Raw genomic sequence first — 18,960 nt, forward strand, 5'->3', positions numbered from 1 at the left:
GAAATGTCCTCGGGTGATAAAAAAAAAAAAATTGTGACTTACCCAGTCACTCAGAACCACCTTATCAGCATGCTCAACGCATACTGACCCAAGCAGGTTTCACTAAGTCTGTACTCCCCAACCTCATTTTCTGACCATAGATGAGGAGACTGAGATCCCATGAGGTCACCTCTGGAAGTGACTCCTCAGCCTACAAGAGGTGAGTCTGTTTTGTGTAGCCTGTCCCAAGCCAAGAGGGACCAGGGACCTCCTCTAGGGTTCTTTCCCCTTCCCTTGTGGGAAACCCTGCCCCTGTCATGGGCATAATCCTACCCCAAACTCAGAGGGTCCAAGAAGGCTGGAAGTCTTCCCTGTGACATCACATAGCTGGTTGCCGAGGGAGACCTGCAGACCCACCTCCTAGGCAGGGGAGAGCTGAGCCCTGCTGCTCAGGAGGCTGGGCCACTCCTCCCCCATCAAACTGGCCCTCAATGGAAGCCTTGGTCTGTGCGTTCTCTGAGCTGCGCATAAGAGAAGGTGCGGGGCTGTGGGGAGGAGTGGCAGGAAGAGAGATGTCCTCCAGTCCTAACCTGGGCCCAAAGCCACTAGGGACATGAATACTTGGGAAAGAGGAATGGCCCCTGGTCCAGGATGTGTGGACTATGTGATTCTGGACCCACTGTAAAATTTCTATACTGGCACCAGAATAGTCTGTCCAGGGTAGAGGGCAAAAATGGGTGGCAAAAAGGGCTCAAAGTCCTGAAAGAGAATTTAGTGCCAAGGCTCAGGCTCCTCAGACCCCTTTGTTGGCTGGGAAAGGAAAGGCAATATGTTGGGTCAGAGGAGGCCGAAGGCAAGGTATTTAGCCCATTTGACAGAAAGGTAAGCTGAAGTTTGGCAGGCCCATGTGGAGCCCATCACCTGAGCATGTGACTGCGTTCTCCCACCGTGGCTGGCTGTGGCCTCCTGGCAACCCCGCTCCTACTTTCTCCTCCACAGATTCAGTGAGCTGGGCCCAAGGACTCCCCAGTCACCCTGACACACCATCCAACATCTATGAGGGAGGGCTGGGGGCCCAGCAGCAGCAGTGCCCCGGTGCCCAGGGAAGCAAGCCCAAGAACTTCCGGCTACGCCACCTCCGAGGTCTGGCACTCTACCTGCCAGGCCACATGCAGCCCGCTGGCCAGTGTGAGAGCCACTGGCTGGGCCGGCTCATGACAGGGGGGTGCCTTCCATGGACCGAGGGCATGGCCTGGCCCCTGGCTCTGCCACAAGAGACTCTGAACCCAGGTAACAGCCACTGCTCAACCCTTCCGGATGCTCAACTGCCCAGGGACAGCCCGGGAAATACAGGTGAGCACTTGCCCAGGTGATGCTGGAGGGGAAGACCCAGGGAAGGGCTGGGTTGGAGATTCAAATGGACCCTTCTCCACTCTCAAGCCTCCTGGATTTCTGTCCCATCTCTGCAATTGATGAGCTCCCCCACTTCTGGGCTGGGCCTCAATTTCCCCATTTGTAAAATGAAGGGTTTGGGTTAGATGAGGGTCCTTCCAACTTAAACCATGTTTCCCTCCTCCTCTCTCCCTCATGGATTATCTTGAAAGAGACCCCCCCCCCAATACTCCTTTTTCAAGGAAGCCAGATTCTGTAGGAGGGGGGAGTCACAGGATAAGATAGGCTGGCAGCCTCCCCTGGGGCCAAGTGACTCCTCTCTCCCCTCTTTCCTCAGCATCCAGTTCCAGCATGGATCCAGCTAAGGATGCCCCCTCCCAGCCTGGTACCCCTGAAGTCTTGGGGTTCAGGCCCAAGAGGTCCTGTGAGGTCTCAGAGGAGTACACCTGTCCACTGTGCAAGAGAATCCGCTCTGGAGCTCTGGAGAGGCCATAGGGATCTGAGTGCCAGGGCTGGTTCTCATAGCTCAGGACAGGAAGGGAAAGATGACCCAGGAGGTGCCGGAGGAGGCAGGCCCAGAGAGGAAGGGCTCAGCCCCACTAGTATCACCTCCAGACTGAGAAACCTATGGCTGCCCAGCACCAGAGCCTGAGCCAGCCTCGGGAAAACTTAAGGGGACGGAGGAGGAGGTCTTGAGGGAGGGAGAGAAAAAAATAGAAGCCTGGGCATGCCCTTGCAGCCTGCTCCAACTCAAGTAAACCACTTGTACCTGGGAGGCCAGGCTGAGTGGAGAGTGGGGCTCCCAAGAGGCTGGGGAGCCTGCAGGTCTAATATTAATAAAAGCCAAAACCTGCATGCACTTGTCCCTCGGTCTGTCATCAGGCTAGTTCAGTTAGAGAACAGCCCCTTGGCACCTGTGTTTCTGAAAGCAGATTTTGTGTCCTTGGCCCTGTTGATATTTGGGACCAGATCACTCTTTGTTGTGGGGGCCATCAGGTATGTTGCAGGATGTTCAGCAATGTCAGCAGCCTCTACCCACTAGATTCAGCTAGCTCCCTCTCCCCAACTGTGACAACCAAGTGTCTCCAGATAGTGTCATCAATGTCCCCTGGTGGCAAAATCATTCCTAGTCTATGTCACTGGGCCTCAGCCTTGTGGGGACAGGATGGAAGGACTGAGGTTGACCTCAGTGACCCTCACTATCTGGTTGACTTCCAATCCTGGCAACCCAGGTCAGGGTAGGGCTGAGCTGCCCCTTTGGGGGCTCCTGCCAGATCCACATGATAGTGTCAATGACCCTCTGGATACCAGGACAGCTGGGTTCCTTCCAGAGACAAGGGAATGCACCCTTAGTCCCCTTCCCTGCTCCTATACTCTGGTTCCACCTTGGACATTTGATAGGTCCCTGAGACTTCATTCAGTCCCTGGGCTGTTTTCAGGTTGTTGTAAGTATGGGCGTGGCCCTGGGTGGTGGGAGTCTTAAGGCTGCAGTAGCTAGACAGCAGCCCCAGGAGGAGAAAACAATGAGAGAGCAGGTGTTTGAATACTCCAGCTGTGGGGGAGGGATGTAGCCACCAACTGGTAGATGAGGTAAGCCCCAAGGGGTGTCAGAAAGGGCAGCTGCCTTCTCCCATTGCCACATTCACTCCCCCAGAGGCTGAGGGTGGTGGGACCTGAGGGACCACTGCTTCAGACAGACATTAGGGGGCTGCTCCTGGTCCAGGCAGGCACTGGGCAGAAGTGAGACCATGTCAGAAGCTATAATACTCGGTCCTTGAAGACTGTCACAACCTCCTCTGAACTGAGGCTCAGAGAAGAGCACAGACTGCCCCCAGGGTTCAGATTTTCAGGCTGCGGCGGTGGCTTCCACTGGACCACATCCCAGTAGTCTGGCCTTGTGTAGAACCCCCTGCCTTGACTTGGGACTGCTCTGGATCTTGCTTTACAAATTGAATGTGGTAGAAGTGACATGGTATCACTTCTGGCATGAGGGAGGCCTGGTAGCTTCTAGTGTGTGTGTGTGGGAGGGGGAGTCAGTGTCCACAGAAACCAACCTACCTCCGGGGAGGCCACCACTGACCTACTGGCCACCTCAGGAGTGCATCCTTCAGCCCTAGATGAAGCATGTAGGGCAAATGAACCACAGCACAGGTCTTTCCCCAGGAAAAGATATCTGCTGCAACATGTGAGTCCCAAACAAAACTGGCTAAGTTGGCCTCTAAACGGTTCTTCTCTAAACCTCTCAGAGCTTTCTTGAAAAGTACTCCAAGGAGGCTGAGAAGCAGAAAAGCCATGGCCATGGCATGCTGGGGACAGGGAGCTGATGTAAAGGAGCACCTAAAGCTTCAAACAAGCAGTCGTTTGCAGAAATGCACACTGACCAACATGGGGCACTCTCACCCTATTCCCTGAATGTCCAGTGTGTTTGGAACTGGCCACCTGGAGTCAGTCTCAGCCCTTGGGAGCCTGTCCTCGAAGCCTGGTGGGCTGGAAGGGCACAGTTGCCTTCAGGGCAATGGTCACCAGAACTCCTGCCCCTACCCATCCCAAGTTGACACATGGCTACACAACTGACCAAGGGCCCCAGGAGTTGCCCCTTAACCCTAAAGCTGACCCATTAAAGGAAGTGTATTTATCTCAATAAGTAAGGGTGTAACTCACAGCACCAGGACACCACTAGGACTCAGAGTCCAGGCCAGCTCACTGAGCTCACTCCATTCAATGCCTCTAGCCCCAACACAACCCCTTGGGCTCCCTCACATCCAGTGCCACAGGCCCTGTCCTGGAGAGGGCTGTTTGGGCGGTGCTCTACCCTCAGGGAGAAGTACACACATAGGTTTTAGAGGGGCCATTCAAGAGCTGTGTGGCTCCTGTGTAACTTCTGGCCCCGAACCAGTTTTCCTCATCTGTCCAAAGAAGTGACAAACATGACCCTTTGACCCCAGGGTGGCCAGAAGCTCCAAGGAGAGGTTGGTGGAAGCACATGGTGCCAGGCTTGGCCCAGCCTCAGGCCCCCATGAAGTGCCCTGGCCCACAGGTCCCCCAGGCTCCTGTGGCAAGGTGCACTGGTCCAGGGTCCCTACTTGACCACTGCATTGAGTTACCTATCCAGCCTTCTCTAAGCCAGGAAGTTCCCCCCAGAGGACCAGGCCCGAGCTCTAGGCCTAGAGCTGGCCAAGGAGATTCGAAAAAATGGGGGCAGCTGCTTGAGGACCTGAGTTTAGAAAAAGAGCCCAGTTCAGCTCTAGAACTTCTTCCCCAGGACCACATTATTTGGCAGGATAAACTATAAAAAAACAATTGATCCTTTTAGCTGGAAGCCATCCTCAGGATTTGACAGCAACAAACAGCTCCTGGGCCACCCAAAGCTACCACCCCAGCAATGGGGCAAATCCCCACAGCAATGGCCCAAAGTGCAAGACAGGATGTGACCAATTAAAGTCTATTTATTTCTTTGTAATGAGACAGAACACTATAATCTGTTCAACACTGGGCTAGACACTGCTGTGATTAGGGGCAAGGAGGAAGGGGCAGGGCAAGGCCTCGGCTCACTTATGAATGTCCAAGGCAGAACCTTCTGGAAGACTCTTCCCTTACCCCAAAGGGCAGAAATAAAAACCACATGATAACCGTTGATTCAGATTCGAGAGGACACTGAGCTGGGACTCAGCTCAAAGCCAATGTCAGCACTGAGTGGAGACCAGTCAGCAAGAGTGTGAAGTGGCTGAGGAAGGAGGAATGCTTTTCGGGCCCAGGCTTGCCTTCATCTTGAGAAACTCGTTTCCCCCACCACAAGACCAGAGGAGCCCCTGGGCTGGGAGTTCCAACGAAGGGAAGGATGTCAGTCCGATGCCCTCTTGCCTGGTTTTTCCCCTTTCTCCTCCCACTCAGGCTGGTGCACTGTGGCGATGGCTCCATGACACTGCAGCAATGCTGGGCATGATTCCGCCAACCTCCTTTACTCTGGAGGGCAGGGCAGAGAGCAAGCAGCTTTGGGGGAATGGGGTGGAGGGGACGCCAGAAGCAAGTGATGTCCACATGCACACTTCCTGGCACTGACGGCCTCTCATGTCTCTGCCCCCAGAGGCTGAGGGACCACAAGGCACGTGACTGCCCCCAGCCTCATAGGCCAGGTCCTACTTGATCAAACACCACACTCAGCTTCTTCTTGTCTGCATCTGGTCAGGCCTCATAACTATAGCTCATGGAACTGAGGGACTAAGGGGAGGACCCCCGGGACCCTCACCAGCACCTGTCCTCAGCCTGGCTCCCTACGGCAGTTCAACTGAATGGCACATCTAGCATGTGATAGGTAGTTCCTCACTCTCTGAGACAGCAGGACTGCGGCAGAGGAATGGGAAACCTTCCCATCATCTGACCACCTGTCAGGGAACTAAGCCCCAAAGCTCTGTGCTTGAAATGAAAAGCCTCTCACCACTTGCCAGCCCCTCATGGGGAGGTAGAGGTTGCTCCCCATCCCCCAGGCTTCTGCGGGCTGGTTCTGGACAGGGTCTGGCATTCCCTTTAATTTCACCCCTTCATTGTTCTGAGGCTCCTATGTCTTTAGGGTCAAGTCTATCCATAACACTTAAGTTCCTCCTTCCCAGAAGTTCATTCTGGCTTTGGAAGGAGCTGGAAGAAACGGGCAGTGCAGGGAAAGAGGTTGGTGAGGAGGTGCAGAGAAGGAAGCGCCTTCCTGCCCCCTTACTCCCAGGGCAGCAGAAGAAACTGACCACAATAAACATTGCGGCCAGCCTGTGGGGCTGGTGCACTCACATGGGGGCCAGACCAGGGCATGGGCAGAGGTTTCCATAGCAGGAAGGAGGACTGGAAGAATCTGCAGGAAAGAGAAGAGGGGAGCACGGGTGAAGGCCTCTGCAAAAACACTATGCCCCACCCTATGTCTGGCCTAGGAAGCCACAGCTAGCCCTGGGTGCCCTTGGAACATGAGCCCTTCTCTAGGTTGAGTCTCTTCTGGTGACCCCTGGGCTCCTCAGTCCCAGCACTAATCAAGGCACTGGGTGTGCCAGCCCACGTAGCCACGGAGCACTCTGTGAGCTTAGTTCAAGTCACCAACCTGCTTTAGGCCGTGTCCATGCACAAGTGGGTGAACTGTGGGGTCGAGCTCTGATGTTCTCTGAGGTCTGAGAGAGACTGGCTCACCACTGCACTCATGGTGTTCAGAAATAGCCTTGTCTGAACAGATCCCTCATCTACAAAGTGCCCACCTCAGGGAGCTTCACTGTGAGCTGATGTTGCCACTGGTGTTAGAGCTGACAACTAAGCAGGACCTATGAAAGCATGTCTGAAACATAGCAGCTCTGGGCACCCTTTGAAAGGGTAATGAGTGGCTATGGATGGGGAGAAGGGGCTTGATCTTTTGGTACCTTTTCCATTTCTCAACCATATAAATGCATTATATATTTTTAAAGTTGTTCAGGAAGTTAAAAGATAAAGTTCTGGCCAAGGGCTCAAGGACTCTGCTTTCCTCCTTTAAATTTCTGAGTTGGTCAGGAACGACCTCAGCCTTTAGTGCAGCAGGTGCACATCCAGAGTCTTGTTTTTATTGTTGAAAGCACCAGGCCCTACCATTAGGACCATCATCCCACTCAGTTCTGCTCCCCTCTTCCCCACCACCTGTTCAAGCAGGCATACCTGTTGGAGACCGGGCACACCCGCCCCACAACGCTCTGCTCCTGAGCCCACGTAGCACCGGGCCTGCAAGCTGGAGCAGGCAACGGGCCAGCTCCTCTGCAGAGCACAGCTGAGGTCAGATGGCTAGGAAGGTGGGCTCCGCAGGGCGCCGAGGGGTGGGACCTGTTCGAGGCTGCCCGGCTGACATCACATGGTCCGGCTGTATTCAATGCCGCCCTTGGTGGAGATGCTTGACCATGGCAGAAAGCTGCAGAGCAAGCTGTGGGCCTGGCGGTAAATCCTATGTGGGATGGAGCAGGGACTCAGGTTTGCTAAAGCAGAGCCCAGGTGCTGGATGTAGTCCGTGGGGCTCTGTTAAGGAAGACTCCCACTCTCCTTGTCCGCCCACATATCCCTGGAGTGGCAATCAGCAGGGGCCCAAACAGCAATCTGCAGGACTGTGCAGACAGCATGCCATTCTCAAGGGAGGCCAAGAGACTGCTTAGCCTCTGCAGAGTGCTAGAAAACCTCCTTGGAGAGGCCTCCAATATGCAAAATAACAAAGGGCAGCACATGGGCACAAAAGGACCTTCCAGGTGAGGTCTCCCAGACTAAGGCTGACAGGCAGGAAACAGGTACTTCTGGGAGGGGTATGGCAAAAGAGCAAGTGTTTCCGGTCCTGCCCCTACACAGTCCTGGGGGGCGGGGGGCTCATCCCTGTGACACAGAGGGGTCAACAGTGCTAAACCCTTAGACAGCACAGAGGCCCATCTCCACATGAGCATGGAGGCCTGTGGGCTTTGTACCACCTTTCTATTTCCTGCTTATTTCCCTATGAAATGGAAAAATCCTAGACTCATTTATTTAATTACACACACATACACGCACACACAGTTATTTTCTGGGCCACACCCTATGATTATTAAGAAGTCTTATAGCCTCCCTCCTACTTGTCAAGGGCCAGAGAGAGTTAAAGAGCCAGGAGCAGGGAAGGGACACACCACTGGCTCATGTACCCCACACTTTGGTAAGAAAGATTCGAACCTGTGTTCAAAACAGCAAACAACTTTCACCTCACTTGTTTGCTTTCTCCTCTGCCAGCGCAAAGGCCCCTATTTTATTCATTGTTGTAGCTCCCACATACCAGAAACAGAAGACTCTCAACCAATACTTATTGGATGAATAGATGGACAAATGGATGGGTAGATCTTGGACCAAGGGGATTAAAAATCCACCCCACATACTGGGCTAAAGTCCAGGGAACACTGAGTGCCAGAACACGTTTGCTTTCCCAATACGTGCAACCAGACCATCATTTCCCAATACATGCTAACTGGATCTATCCACACCACCATCTCATCAGGGAAAAAAATGCATCCTATGAGCTTAGCCTTGTGAACATCATCTGAAAGTGACCACATCTCCATCTGGTACTAGGAAGCCAGTCCCTCACCCCTGATAAGAAAAGGATATAGAATGGTCCAGGGAGGGTGGCCACCATTGATGTAGAGGACATAGGTGAAGCCATCTTTGAGGACCCCACGAATGGAGTAGTAATAGGGGAGATAGTGGTGCTGCTTAAAATCTCTGTTTTCGTAGAAGTTTATTGCTGTGTTGTTGGTGGTGAGGACGTGTAGGTAGATGGCTTTGCAGTGGTCCTGGGCGGTGGTAGATATGTGATCCTTTAAACTCTCAAGTAAAAGAGAACCTGTAGGCAAAGAGGCAACAGTCACAGTAGGCAGGGCAGGTGAGGAGGAAGCATGAGGCAGACAAGGAAGTGACCTTCACAGAGATCTCTACAGATCTCTCTGCCACTGCATCAAGGACTGACTTCCCATAACCACCCACTGTCAAAGTCCCTAAAATCCCATAGCCATACAGGGCCTATTAGCTGCAGACCACTGGGTGTTCAGCACCATGGATCCTGGCTGTGTAGCTCCCTCCCAGGGGCTGGAAATTCAATAACCTTTCAGACAGCAAGAAATGTAAACCATAGCCCAGGAAAATGTGGAATGGCAGAAAAGGATTATAGTGAAGACTGCTGTGGCTGAGTGGGATGGGAATTTGGAGACATAGGGATGGCACAGCACCCTGGATATGACAGGCATCTGATACATGGCAGCTGGGACTATTTCATCAATTATGTTTTCTACTCTTTTATTTTTTTAAATCCTCACCCTAGGATATTTTTTCCATTGATTTTTAGATAGAGTGGGAAGGAGGAAGGGGGGAGGGAGAGAGAAACATCGAAGTGCCTGACGGGCCAGGGACTGAACTTGCAACTGAGGTACATGTCCCTGGCCATAAATCGAACCCGAGACTTTTTGGTCCATAAGCTGACACTCTAACTGCTGAGCCAAACCGGCCAGAACATGCTTTCTACTCTTAATCAAGCATAACTTGTGACCAGACATAAGATGTGTGTGTGGTAGCAGGTGAGGTTAAGAGGTGCCCATTCTGTAATAAGGACCTTTGGAAGCTGTTAGTAATCTAATCTTGTCAGATCTGGAAACAAGGCCACAGCAGAAAGACTTGGTAATGAGCAGAAAGAGCATGGGCTGAACTGAAGGTCAATGGGGGTGGGGGTGCAGGCACAGGAAATGTGTTGGGAGGAGAAGATAAAGGTCTGACTTGAGGGAGGAAGAGTAGAGGAAGAGACAGAGGGATATTGATGAGCAAGAATAATCAGAATTCGGGAAGTGATTAGATGTGGGTGGGTTGGGTGTATGTGCTAAAATTCATGATCTCAGTCACCCCTTACCTATGCCGTGCTTTCTGAATTCCTTCACTACTCCCAGACTTAGAATGTATGCAACTTGTGTATCAACAGAGAAGTTGGAGGCTAGAATATCTCCATCCTAAAGAAAAAGTCAGAAATAAAGTTAGATTCACAGTCGAGGCATGCAGTCCCACTATAGAACACATCTCATGCTGAGTCTCCTAGCCACAATACCTGGGGGGGGGACACTGGGGCAGGAAGGGACAGAACAGAGGATAATGGAGTCACCCCCACCCCCAAGAAACAAAAGGGTGTGGACCTTTCTGCTAAAATAAGAACACTCACAAAAAGTCGCTTCTCTTTGGAATGGGTAGTAGACCATACAAGGAGGGACACTGATGCCAGACAAGTGAAGCTATGATGGTAAAAAGGAAACGACTATGCTACATGGGCACTAAATGATACTCACACGTGTTAACAGACACACCAAGTGACCAAACAACCAAACACAGAGCTTTAGAAGTTTAATGAAAGGATCTTGCACTGCCCCCAGGTCAGGGAGGGGAGTTTGGGTGGCCTCTCTGCTGTCCACACCAGGCAGAGCGACATGCATGGCCTGCCACCCGAGGTGTGCTCTTGGTTCCAGAGATAAAATTCTGGACTGACAAAGAGTTGTGAATTTGACCACCATGAAGTTCTGATGTTCCTCTACTTTGTAAATCTACTCAGCTGATTCTCACCCATAGAAAGAAAGTTTGGTGACTGGGCTTCTCGATCCCCATCCACTATTCACTGAGTGGCTCCCATATGCCAGATATGGGTTGGCCTATCCCTGTTCCTACGGCCCACACTCCTGGCCCCAGCCCTGGCCACAATAATGCACAACATAGTTAAGCAGGACATAGGCAAACTCAGTTTCAGGGAGGTGAGCATCCTTACTGCTCTTGTTACTTGAAGCCCATGGAAGGGTCAGGGAGGTAAGGCAGGCATTTCATTCCCCAGCTGATGTCTTCTAACAGCTCCTGCTTTCTTTCCCCAGTGTTGAATGAATTCAGCCTCTCAGCAGGGCCTGAGAAAGTGCCAGAGTGCAAAGGCTCTCTCTCCTGATACCCAGGGTATAGAAGAAAAGGGTCCCAATCTCCACCCTCAAGGGAAAACCCACACATTCAAAGCAGCACAGAGATCTAGTCACCATTCATATGGGAATGGACAGTTGCTGAGGGCACACAGGAAGAGCTTTATAGAGTGGGTTTTGGGGAACAAGTCAGAGGAGGTGAAGATGGGACAGTTTGTCCTGAGAAAGAGGAAAGATAAAAAAGATACTGATGCTGCTGCCCGGCCAGTGCGGCTCAGTGGTTGAGCGTTGACCCATGCACCAAGAGGTTGCCAGTTCCATTCCCGGTAAGAGCACATGCCCAGGTTGTGGGCCTGATCCCCAGTGGGGGGCATGTAGAGGTGGCCAATTGATATTCTCTCTCATCGATGCTTCTATCATCTTTCTCCCTCTTCCTTCCTCTCTCTCTAAAATCAATAAAGGAAAAAAAATTTTTATTTTATGCCCTGGCTGGTTTGGCTCAGCGGTTAGAGTGTTGGCCCGTGGACCAGAGAGTCCTGGGTTCGGTTCCTGCTAGGGGCACGTACGTCAGTTGCAGTTTGTCCCCGGCCCTGGTTGGGGTCGTGTGGGTGGCAGCCAGTCGATGTGTCTCTCTCACATTGATGTTTCTCTCTTTCTCTTCCTCCCTCCCTCCCTCCCTCCTGCTCTATCTGAAGATAAATGCAAAAATGTCCTTAGGTGAGGATAAAAAAAAATTTTTTTTATTTTAAATAAAATAATAAAAAAGATACTGATGCTTGCTTAAAACACCAATGTTTCTTTTTCTTTTTTTCCTGTATCTTAGCACTGAAAAATAGAAGAAAAAAACTCAGAGAATAGCTAAAATAGAAAAGTTACTCTTAAAAGAAACCAACTTTGCTCTGGCAAGTTTTGCTCAACGGTTGGAGCATCGGCTTGCAGTCCAGAGAGAACCGGGTTTGGTTCCTACTGAGGGCACGTGCCTCGGTTACAGTTTGTCTGCAGCCTGGTTGGGTTGTGCATGTGGGTGGCAGCCGCTTGATGTGTCCCTTTCATGTCGATGTTTCTCTCTCTCTCTCTCTCTCTCTCTCTTCTTCTCCTCTCTCCCTCTCACTCTATCTAAACAAAAAATGAAAAAATGTCCTCGGGTGAGGATAAAAAAAAAAAAAAAAAAAGAAAGCAACTTTGCCAGAATCTAATTAGAGGCAAATTAGACTTGAGTGGTTTGGGTCTTTAAAAGGGAGAGAGATCTTTGATCTTTCTTGCATTTTTAAAGAAATAGACTCAAGCCAAACAGATAGAAGCAGTTGCCAGTTGTTGGTGGGTTTTTTCCTCCTCCTTGAAGTAAATAACCCACACAGTAAATGGTACTCAGTCACGAAGACCAAAATCATATGGTAGAATCTTTTTTTTTTTTTTTTTGTACAGATAGAGTGGGAGGGAGAGAGAGGAAGGGAGAGAGAGAGAGAAACATCGACGTGAAGGGACACATCGAGTGGCCGCCACCCGCACGACCAACCAGGGCCAAACTGCAACCGAAGTACGTGCCCTTAGCGGGAACCGAACCCGGGTCTCTCCAGACTGCAGGCCGACGCTCTAACCGCTGAGCCAAACTGGCCAGGGCATATGGTAGAATCTGGACCCAAGTCAACCACATGGAACAATGTGTTTGTGACCATGACCTCACATTTTACATGTAGTGCAGGACTTGCTAACTCTTGGTCCAAAGACTCTCCAGGGTTCTTAGATAGATCTTAGAGGGGTCTATGAAATTGAATGGAAAAAATCTTTATTTTTACTAACCTGTAACTGAAACTTAGCATTTCCTTCAACAAACCACAGCAGTAATAGTAGTTTCTGACACTGCCACCAATACAAATCACAGTCCCTTACAACTCTGCAGATTCTCAGTGGACCATTTACACCCCTTTCAACTTCGAAATGACAGTCATTAGAAAGAAGCCTGTGGTTAGGACTTGTTACTTAACTCACGTATGACTGTATCATGTACACACAGAATACGCATCTGGGTATGAGACTCATATGCAGCCTAGGCCATAGAGCAGGCAGCATGATTCTGTCCTAAGGCCCTGGTGGCCCCAACATCATTGCACGTACTTACCTCCTTGTGTATCTTGGTCCTACTTTTTATTTCGGCTACTATCATTCCTACAATGGTACCCCTGTAGGTTGCAGCAAGAGAAAAGAACTTCGTGTTGGAGGTGATGTCACGATACCATGAGTCTGGGTACCTGAGGAGAACAAACTCAGGTGAAATTGCCAAAGGCCAAGTCCAACTAACGTGGTGCTTCAGAGAGTGAACCCACAGGGGACTCGAAGCTACTCTGCCCACTGCGCCAGGGTTGACAAGAAGCCTGCCCACCACTCAGTCTCCACCAAAGAGTATCATACTCAGTGAAGCATCTTCTTAAAGCAGCAATCTATCCAGACAGGATGGGGAATTTCTGATGGAAAAATGATTTTGTAAGATGTAGAGATAAGAAGGAGAAAATATCCTTCCATGACATTGTCTCCAAGAGAGCAGTGCCTGGAGGGGCCAGCTGGAAGAGTTCAGATTCAAGACCCTTGGTAGTCCAAGGGGAGCAGAGAAAAGATCATTTCATGCAAAATCCTATGACACAGTAAGGAAAGACAGATGACTCAGCCCCAGGTAAGGAGACTCAGTGACAGAGACAGGACACTCGGGGCTTTATGGGTCTGTGGGTTTGTTTCTTAACGTGGGACATAACAAGTTAGCCCAGATACCTTTCTTGAGACCAAGAGCTGGAAGAAGGTGTCAGACCCTCCACTGTGTAGAGACACAGTGGAGAGGTGCTCTGCCTGGATCCACCCACCAGAAGGCTCTATGGGACCTGAGCATCACCCAAGCTCCTCTCCTGATTGCAGTGGGTAAAACCTGAGGTTAAGACTCATAGAAACAACCCTAGCCGGTTTTGCTCAGTGGTTAGAGCATTGGCCTGTGGACTAAAGAGTTGCAGGTTCGATTCCGACCAAGAGCACGTACTTTGGTTGCATTTTATCCCCGGCTCTGGTTGGGGTCGTGCAAGTGGCAAACAATCAATGTGTCTCTCTCACATCTCTCCCTCCCTCCCTCCCTCCTTCCCTCCCTCCCTCCCTCCCTCTCACTCTGTCTGAAGATAAATGTAAAAATATCTTCAGGTGAGGATTATTTAAAAAAAGACTCACAGAAACATAGCCCTGGCCAGTGTGGCTCAGTTGGTTGAGCGTCATCCTGTGAACCAATAGGTTGCTGGTTCAATTCCCAGCCAAGGCACATGCCCAGATTGTGGATTTAATCAGGGTATATGCGGGAGGCAACCAATTAATGTTTCTCACATCGATGTTCCTCTCTCTAAAATCAATAAAAAAATATTAAAAAAAAAAAAAAGACATAGAAACATAATGTTTAGCAGGAGCTTGAAAAGTTTGCACCTATTTTTCTCACAACAAAAGTTCTATGTGCACATTACAGAAAAATGGAGAAAATACAGACAAGCAAAATGAGACAAACTTGTAGCTACCAATAATCTCCCTACCCCAAACTACCAAAAACACTTTGCTAGATGGTACATATTTTCATAGGCTTTTACCTTGTGCATATTTTCAAATAAAAGTGGAATTGTGGTACATACTATTTTCTAGACTGCTTTTCTCATTTAATACCTCATTAAAAAAAAACAAAAAAAAACTCTCCTTGTCAAATGATAGATCCCCCCATCCCCGACTGAACTATTGCCATTCCCTACTGTTAAGATACTTAAGTTGATTCTCAATTTTCTAACTTCTAAATAGCACTGCATTGAACATTTTTGTATTTAAAGTTTCTTAGCAAAGCCCTTTTGGGGAACTCTTCCTATAAGGAACACAGTGAGACGGAAGGAATCTGATGGCCATCAGAGAGCAGGGCCTGGGCTCCTCTGACAGGCAAGGTGACTGTGGGCCACCATGGCACCTCCACATCATCCTCACCTTTGCATAAGCCTGCCTGCTTCAGCGGATCCATGGGCATTACCCCCACTTATTCCCCCACCCCTCCAATCTGCAGCTGCAGGGCAGTGTGTGCCACTTAGCTTACTCGATGGGGAACCAGTCACCACAAAGATGCTTCACAGTGTCTATGTCATCGTGGCAGAGGAGGCGTAGGCTGACCTCGCTGAGGGCGCTGGACGGCACCACCTCTGTCATTCACACCTGCAGGGAGGGAGGCAAGGTCAGGAGAGCAGCCAACCTCCCCTAAACCCCCCACCAACCCACAGACCTCATCATGGCACATTCACTTCCTCTTCCTCCTAATCTGTGAGGCAGGAAAGATGGGAAGACTAATGCATCCCCCAGGGATGGTAGTCTCCTCAGTAACTGCATGGAGCATTTCTGTCCCTCACAATAATTCCTTGTATCAGGTGTCACAGTCGCTTCCACATTGCAGACAAAGAAACCAAGACTTGGGAAGGGCTGGCAAGATGGGGATCTAGGGTCCCCTTGCTGCTCATGTAGGACACTCCTGGGCCCCAAGAAGAGCAGCCTGCCTTTGGTCAGTTTTCTCTCTCATCACAGTCGCCTCCACATTGCAGACAAAGAAACCAAGACTTGGGAAGGGCTGGCAAGATGGGGATCTAGGGTCCCCTTGCTGCTCATGTAGGACACTCCTGAGCCCCAGGAAGAGCAGCCTGCCTTTGGTCAGTTTTCTCTCTCATCTCCATCCCTCTGGCATCACTGCTCCCTGGCCAGTGTCCTGTCTCCCTCATGTCATTATTTCTCCATTGCACAAAGCACAAGGCCCCGTCAGCCCTTCTTCTGACCTGGGCCAGTGGCCACCAACCCCTTCAGAGCAGCTTAGGCAGGGGCCGATGGCCTGCTGGACTTCCAGGAGAAGTGGTGCTTCTTGGGTGGGTCATTTCTCCTCCCTTATCCAGTAGACAAAGACCCATGAGCAAACAAAACAAAACAAAACAAAAAACCTGAGAGAGACTTTGCAAGACACCAGAGGTTCAAATCAGGGGTCAGGAGTTGCTGACAACAATTTTAAATCAGGAAACTACATTCAAGGCAGCAGGAAGAGAAGGCCAAATATTGGACTTTGACAAAGGGATCACAAAAGTCTTCTTTATGTTGAAAGCTGATAATAAAAGGCAAAGGATCATGCATTTACCACATCTTTTTAGAAGGAACTGTGCAGTTCATCCTTAATGGCTGAGGAAAAATTCTCTCTTTAGAAGAACAGCTAATAAAAGAATAAATAGCCAAGCAGTGTGGTTCAGTGAATTGAGTGTCATCCCATGAATTGAGAGGTCCCAGTTAGATTCCCACTCAGGGCACATGCCCGGTTGTGGGCTCAATCCCCAGTAGGGGGCGGGCAGGAGGCAGTCAATCAAAGTTTCTCTCTCACATCGATGTTTCTATTTCTCCCTTCTTTTCTCTTTAAAAAATTAATTTAGAAAATAGCAGAAATAATGAATTAGAATGTCATCACTTTGGGACTGTTGACGAAAATAAATGAGACAAGCAAGAATCATCAAAGGCTTTTAACCACCTAGTGGAGGGTGTTGGGAAGCAGGTGTGAGGTATGGAGGCAAAGTTACCTGTGCTCCCAGTTACCAATCACCAAGGAAAAGCTGTTCAACCTCAAGATCCTACAGTCACAATTCCCCCAGCGATGGAGCCCAGCTTCTCTGACCAGTGCTATGCATGTGAAATCCACAAAGCCCTCAGGTTCCTGCCTAAAATACTAGGCCTGAAGCCAGTCGTGCCTCCCGAGCTAACATCACAACTACAGACAATACTCAGCACACAGACATACATTCAACAGCATCACAATATCCAATAAACACAGATCGGTGATATTCTATAAGATGAGTGGTGCCCTGGCCTATTTGGCTCAGCGGTGGAATGTTGGCCTACAGACCAGTGAGTCGCAGGTTTGATTCCGGCCAGGGGTACCTACCTCAGTTGCAGTTCGTCCCCAGGCTTGGTCAGGGTCCTGTGGCAGGCAACCAGTCAATGTGTCCCTCTCACCTCGATGTTTCTCTCTCTCTTCCTTTCTCTCCCTCTCTCTCCCTCCCACTCTATCTGAAGATAAATAGAAAAATATTCTCAGGTGAGGATTAACAACAACAACAAAAAGTGAGTGGCCTGGTTTCTTCAAAAAGTCAATGTCATTAAAAAAACAAACATAGACTAAAAGAGACAAGAAGACCTATAACCAAATATAATGTGTAAAACCTCTACTGAAAAAAACAAAAGTCAAAACATTTTGTAGAAATTTAATTGCGCTAGATAGCAGATGAAATTGTTCTGAACAGTCTTAGATGTGAAAGGGTATAAGTGGTTATGCAGAAAGCCTTAGGAGATGCATGCTGAAACACTTTGGAGTGAAGCATCATGAGCTTCTAAAACTAAATTTAAATGATTCCCCCAAAATCTCAGCTACTTAGAAAGCAAATATGACAAAATTTTATTAACTATTGAATCTAGGTGGCAGGTTAAGATATAATACAGGAACTTATTGTCCATACATTCAATTTTTCTAATATGTGTTTAAAATTTTTAATAATAAACATTGGGGTTAGGGTAGCCCTGAAAGGAACTCTATAAATAACTTGCTTAAACCTACTCTAGAAACCAGAGTTCTGCAAGTAGGCACCATGATAGTCCTATTGATGCCTAAAGGTCAAAAAGATCAAATGTTCTGCTCTTACTGCTCAGCAAGCCCAAGTGAAGTACCCTTGGCGACTCTTCAAGGTCACCTGCTCCCCTGACCTCCGCTTGTACCTGGTTCTCACAAGACTTCAAGCATTCCTGTGAGGGTCCCCAACAAGGCTGTGTCCTAACCTGCCACCTGCCAGCAGCCAAAATCCTGGGGCTTGACCACAAGGCCAGCAGGGCAGCTGTTCAGCCTCTGAGCCTGGACACAATCCCAACTTACTGTGCCCAGCAAGAATGGCTCCTTTGATGGCTAGCCATGGGCTAGCAGCAGGCTACAGCCCCCTAATGGCCAGGTGCTGCTGGGCAGTCAGGCTGAGGACAGAAGCCCCTCAGTCTGGGTAATGAGAGGTCCAATGCTGTGCCCCCTTCACAGTACCAGCCAGCCTGAGGAAGACCATCTAGGATGGGGCCTTAAAAGATGTGTCCTTGGGGCTGGAAACATCACAGTGACTTTGATGACCCTGAAGCAGAGATATGGGGTAGGTAAGGAGGGAGGGAGGAAGGGAGGAGGAGGTACAGCGGGAGATCTGTGGCTCTGGAGCTACATTAGGTTTGGTCATTCTAGAATACACTGGACTCCAAGGCATGGGGAATGCACTGCCCTGACATGTCCCTCTACACAGCATGACTCAAGAGTTGAAATGAGGAGACCAGCTTTCTTCTCCTTTCTCAGTTTTCAGCCAGCACCTAGACAATGCCTATGTGATATCTGCAAGGCAGGGTGCCCTTCCTGTGACCCTGTAGGCAGCAGCGGGTGCCCTCACCTGGCCTGCATGCTGAGGGGCTCTAAGGAGTATGAAATGAAAGCTCTTCAGAAATGAAAGCTCTTCAGGACAAGAGCCAGGAGTATTCCTGCCTGAGGCCTGGTGGATTCCAACACATGTTAGGTTAGGAAGAGGCTGAGGTACCTACCAACTGCACCTTAGAAAGGAGCAATGTTCCCAGCAGGTGCCCTGCTAGAGAAGACTAGTCACTTAGAAGGGGATAGAGCTGGCCTCTGGATACATGATCTTGATGGAACCTCTGAGAGCTGAGCTGACCCATACAAGTCTCTCAAGGTAGGGATGACAAAACAAAGGGACAGAGCCATCACAAAAGTTAATGTGAGAGGCCTGTTAAGAAAGGGCAGGCCACAGCTGCTGGGCTATGCTTATTTTAGTTCTTAGTTCCAAACACAAAACAAAACCAAAACACCAGCCAAAAAATAAAATATCCCCAGACTTGGCAAATCTGAACTTCCTATGTCGCCTGTTTTTTTTCCCACTGGGATGCGCATTCAGAAACCAAGCACGACCTGGCCTGATGTCTCGTAAACAGCTTGTCTATCTAGTTCCTACATTGCAGGGCCTTTCCAGTGCTCCACGCCTCCCTTCCATGGCCACCGTTCTAGGCCACCCTCCCAGATGGCACCTAGGACATTCTGGTGATTGTGACCTCAGGG

General features: G+C 49.8%; 3 protein-coding genes across 4 annotated transcripts in view; 1 reads left to right on the top strand and 2 right to left on the bottom strand.

Moving 5' to 3' along the window:
• CLUAP1 (clusterin associated protein 1) overlaps positions 1–7,130 on the bottom strand; it is an 83,801-nt gene extending 76,671 nt beyond the window's left edge. The window contains exons 1-2 of the mRNA XM_036278987.1: positions 7,027–7,130; positions 6,148–6,208 (exon numbers count right to left, since the gene is read on the bottom strand). Coding sequence (XP_036134880.1) covers positions 6,148–6,184 — 37 coding nt within the window. The 5' untranslated portion in view covers positions 6,185–6,208; positions 7,027–7,130. The remainder of the gene's footprint in view (positions 1–6,147; positions 6,209–7,026) is intronic.
• CUNH16orf90 (chromosome unknown C16orf90 homolog) lies at positions 471–1,866 on the top strand. 2 transcript variants are annotated; one of them, XM_036278991.1, is made up of 3 exons: positions 471–516; positions 979–1,332; positions 1,709–1,866. In XM_036278991.1, the coding sequence occupies exons 1-3, from the start codon at positions 471–473 to the stop codon at positions 1,864–1,866; spliced, it is 558 nt and encodes a 185-aa protein (XP_036134884.1). The 2 variants fall into 2 exon arrangements, with proteins under 2 accessions (XP_036134884.1, XP_036134885.1); XM_036278992.1 differs by having other exon boundaries at positions 471–486.
• NAA60 (N-alpha-acetyltransferase 60, NatF catalytic subunit) overlaps positions 7,051–18,960 on the bottom strand; it is a 28,244-nt gene continuing 16,334 nt past the window's right edge. Inside the window, exons 2-6 of the mRNA XM_036278990.1 lie at positions 14,893–15,008; positions 12,919–13,048; positions 9,767–9,863; positions 8,479–8,713; positions 7,051–7,369 (exon numbers count right to left, since the gene is read on the bottom strand). Of these exons, the coding sequence (XP_036134883.1) occupies positions 7,213–7,369; positions 8,479–8,713; positions 9,767–9,863; positions 12,919–13,048; positions 14,893–15,002 (729 nt within the window). The 5' untranslated portion in view covers positions 15,003–15,008 and the 3' untranslated portion in view covers positions 7,051–7,212. The remainder of the gene's footprint in view (positions 7,370–8,478; positions 8,714–9,766; positions 9,864–12,918; positions 13,049–14,892; positions 15,009–18,960) is intronic.

This window comes from Molossus molossus, unplaced genomic scaffold (genome assembly GCF_014108415.1).
Source record: "Molossus molossus isolate mMolMol1 unplaced genomic scaffold, mMolMol1.p scaffold_m16_p_3, whole genome shotgun sequence".
In the NCBI taxonomy this organism is placed as follows: Eukaryota; Metazoa; Chordata; class Mammalia; order Chiroptera; family Molossidae; genus Molossus; species Molossus molossus.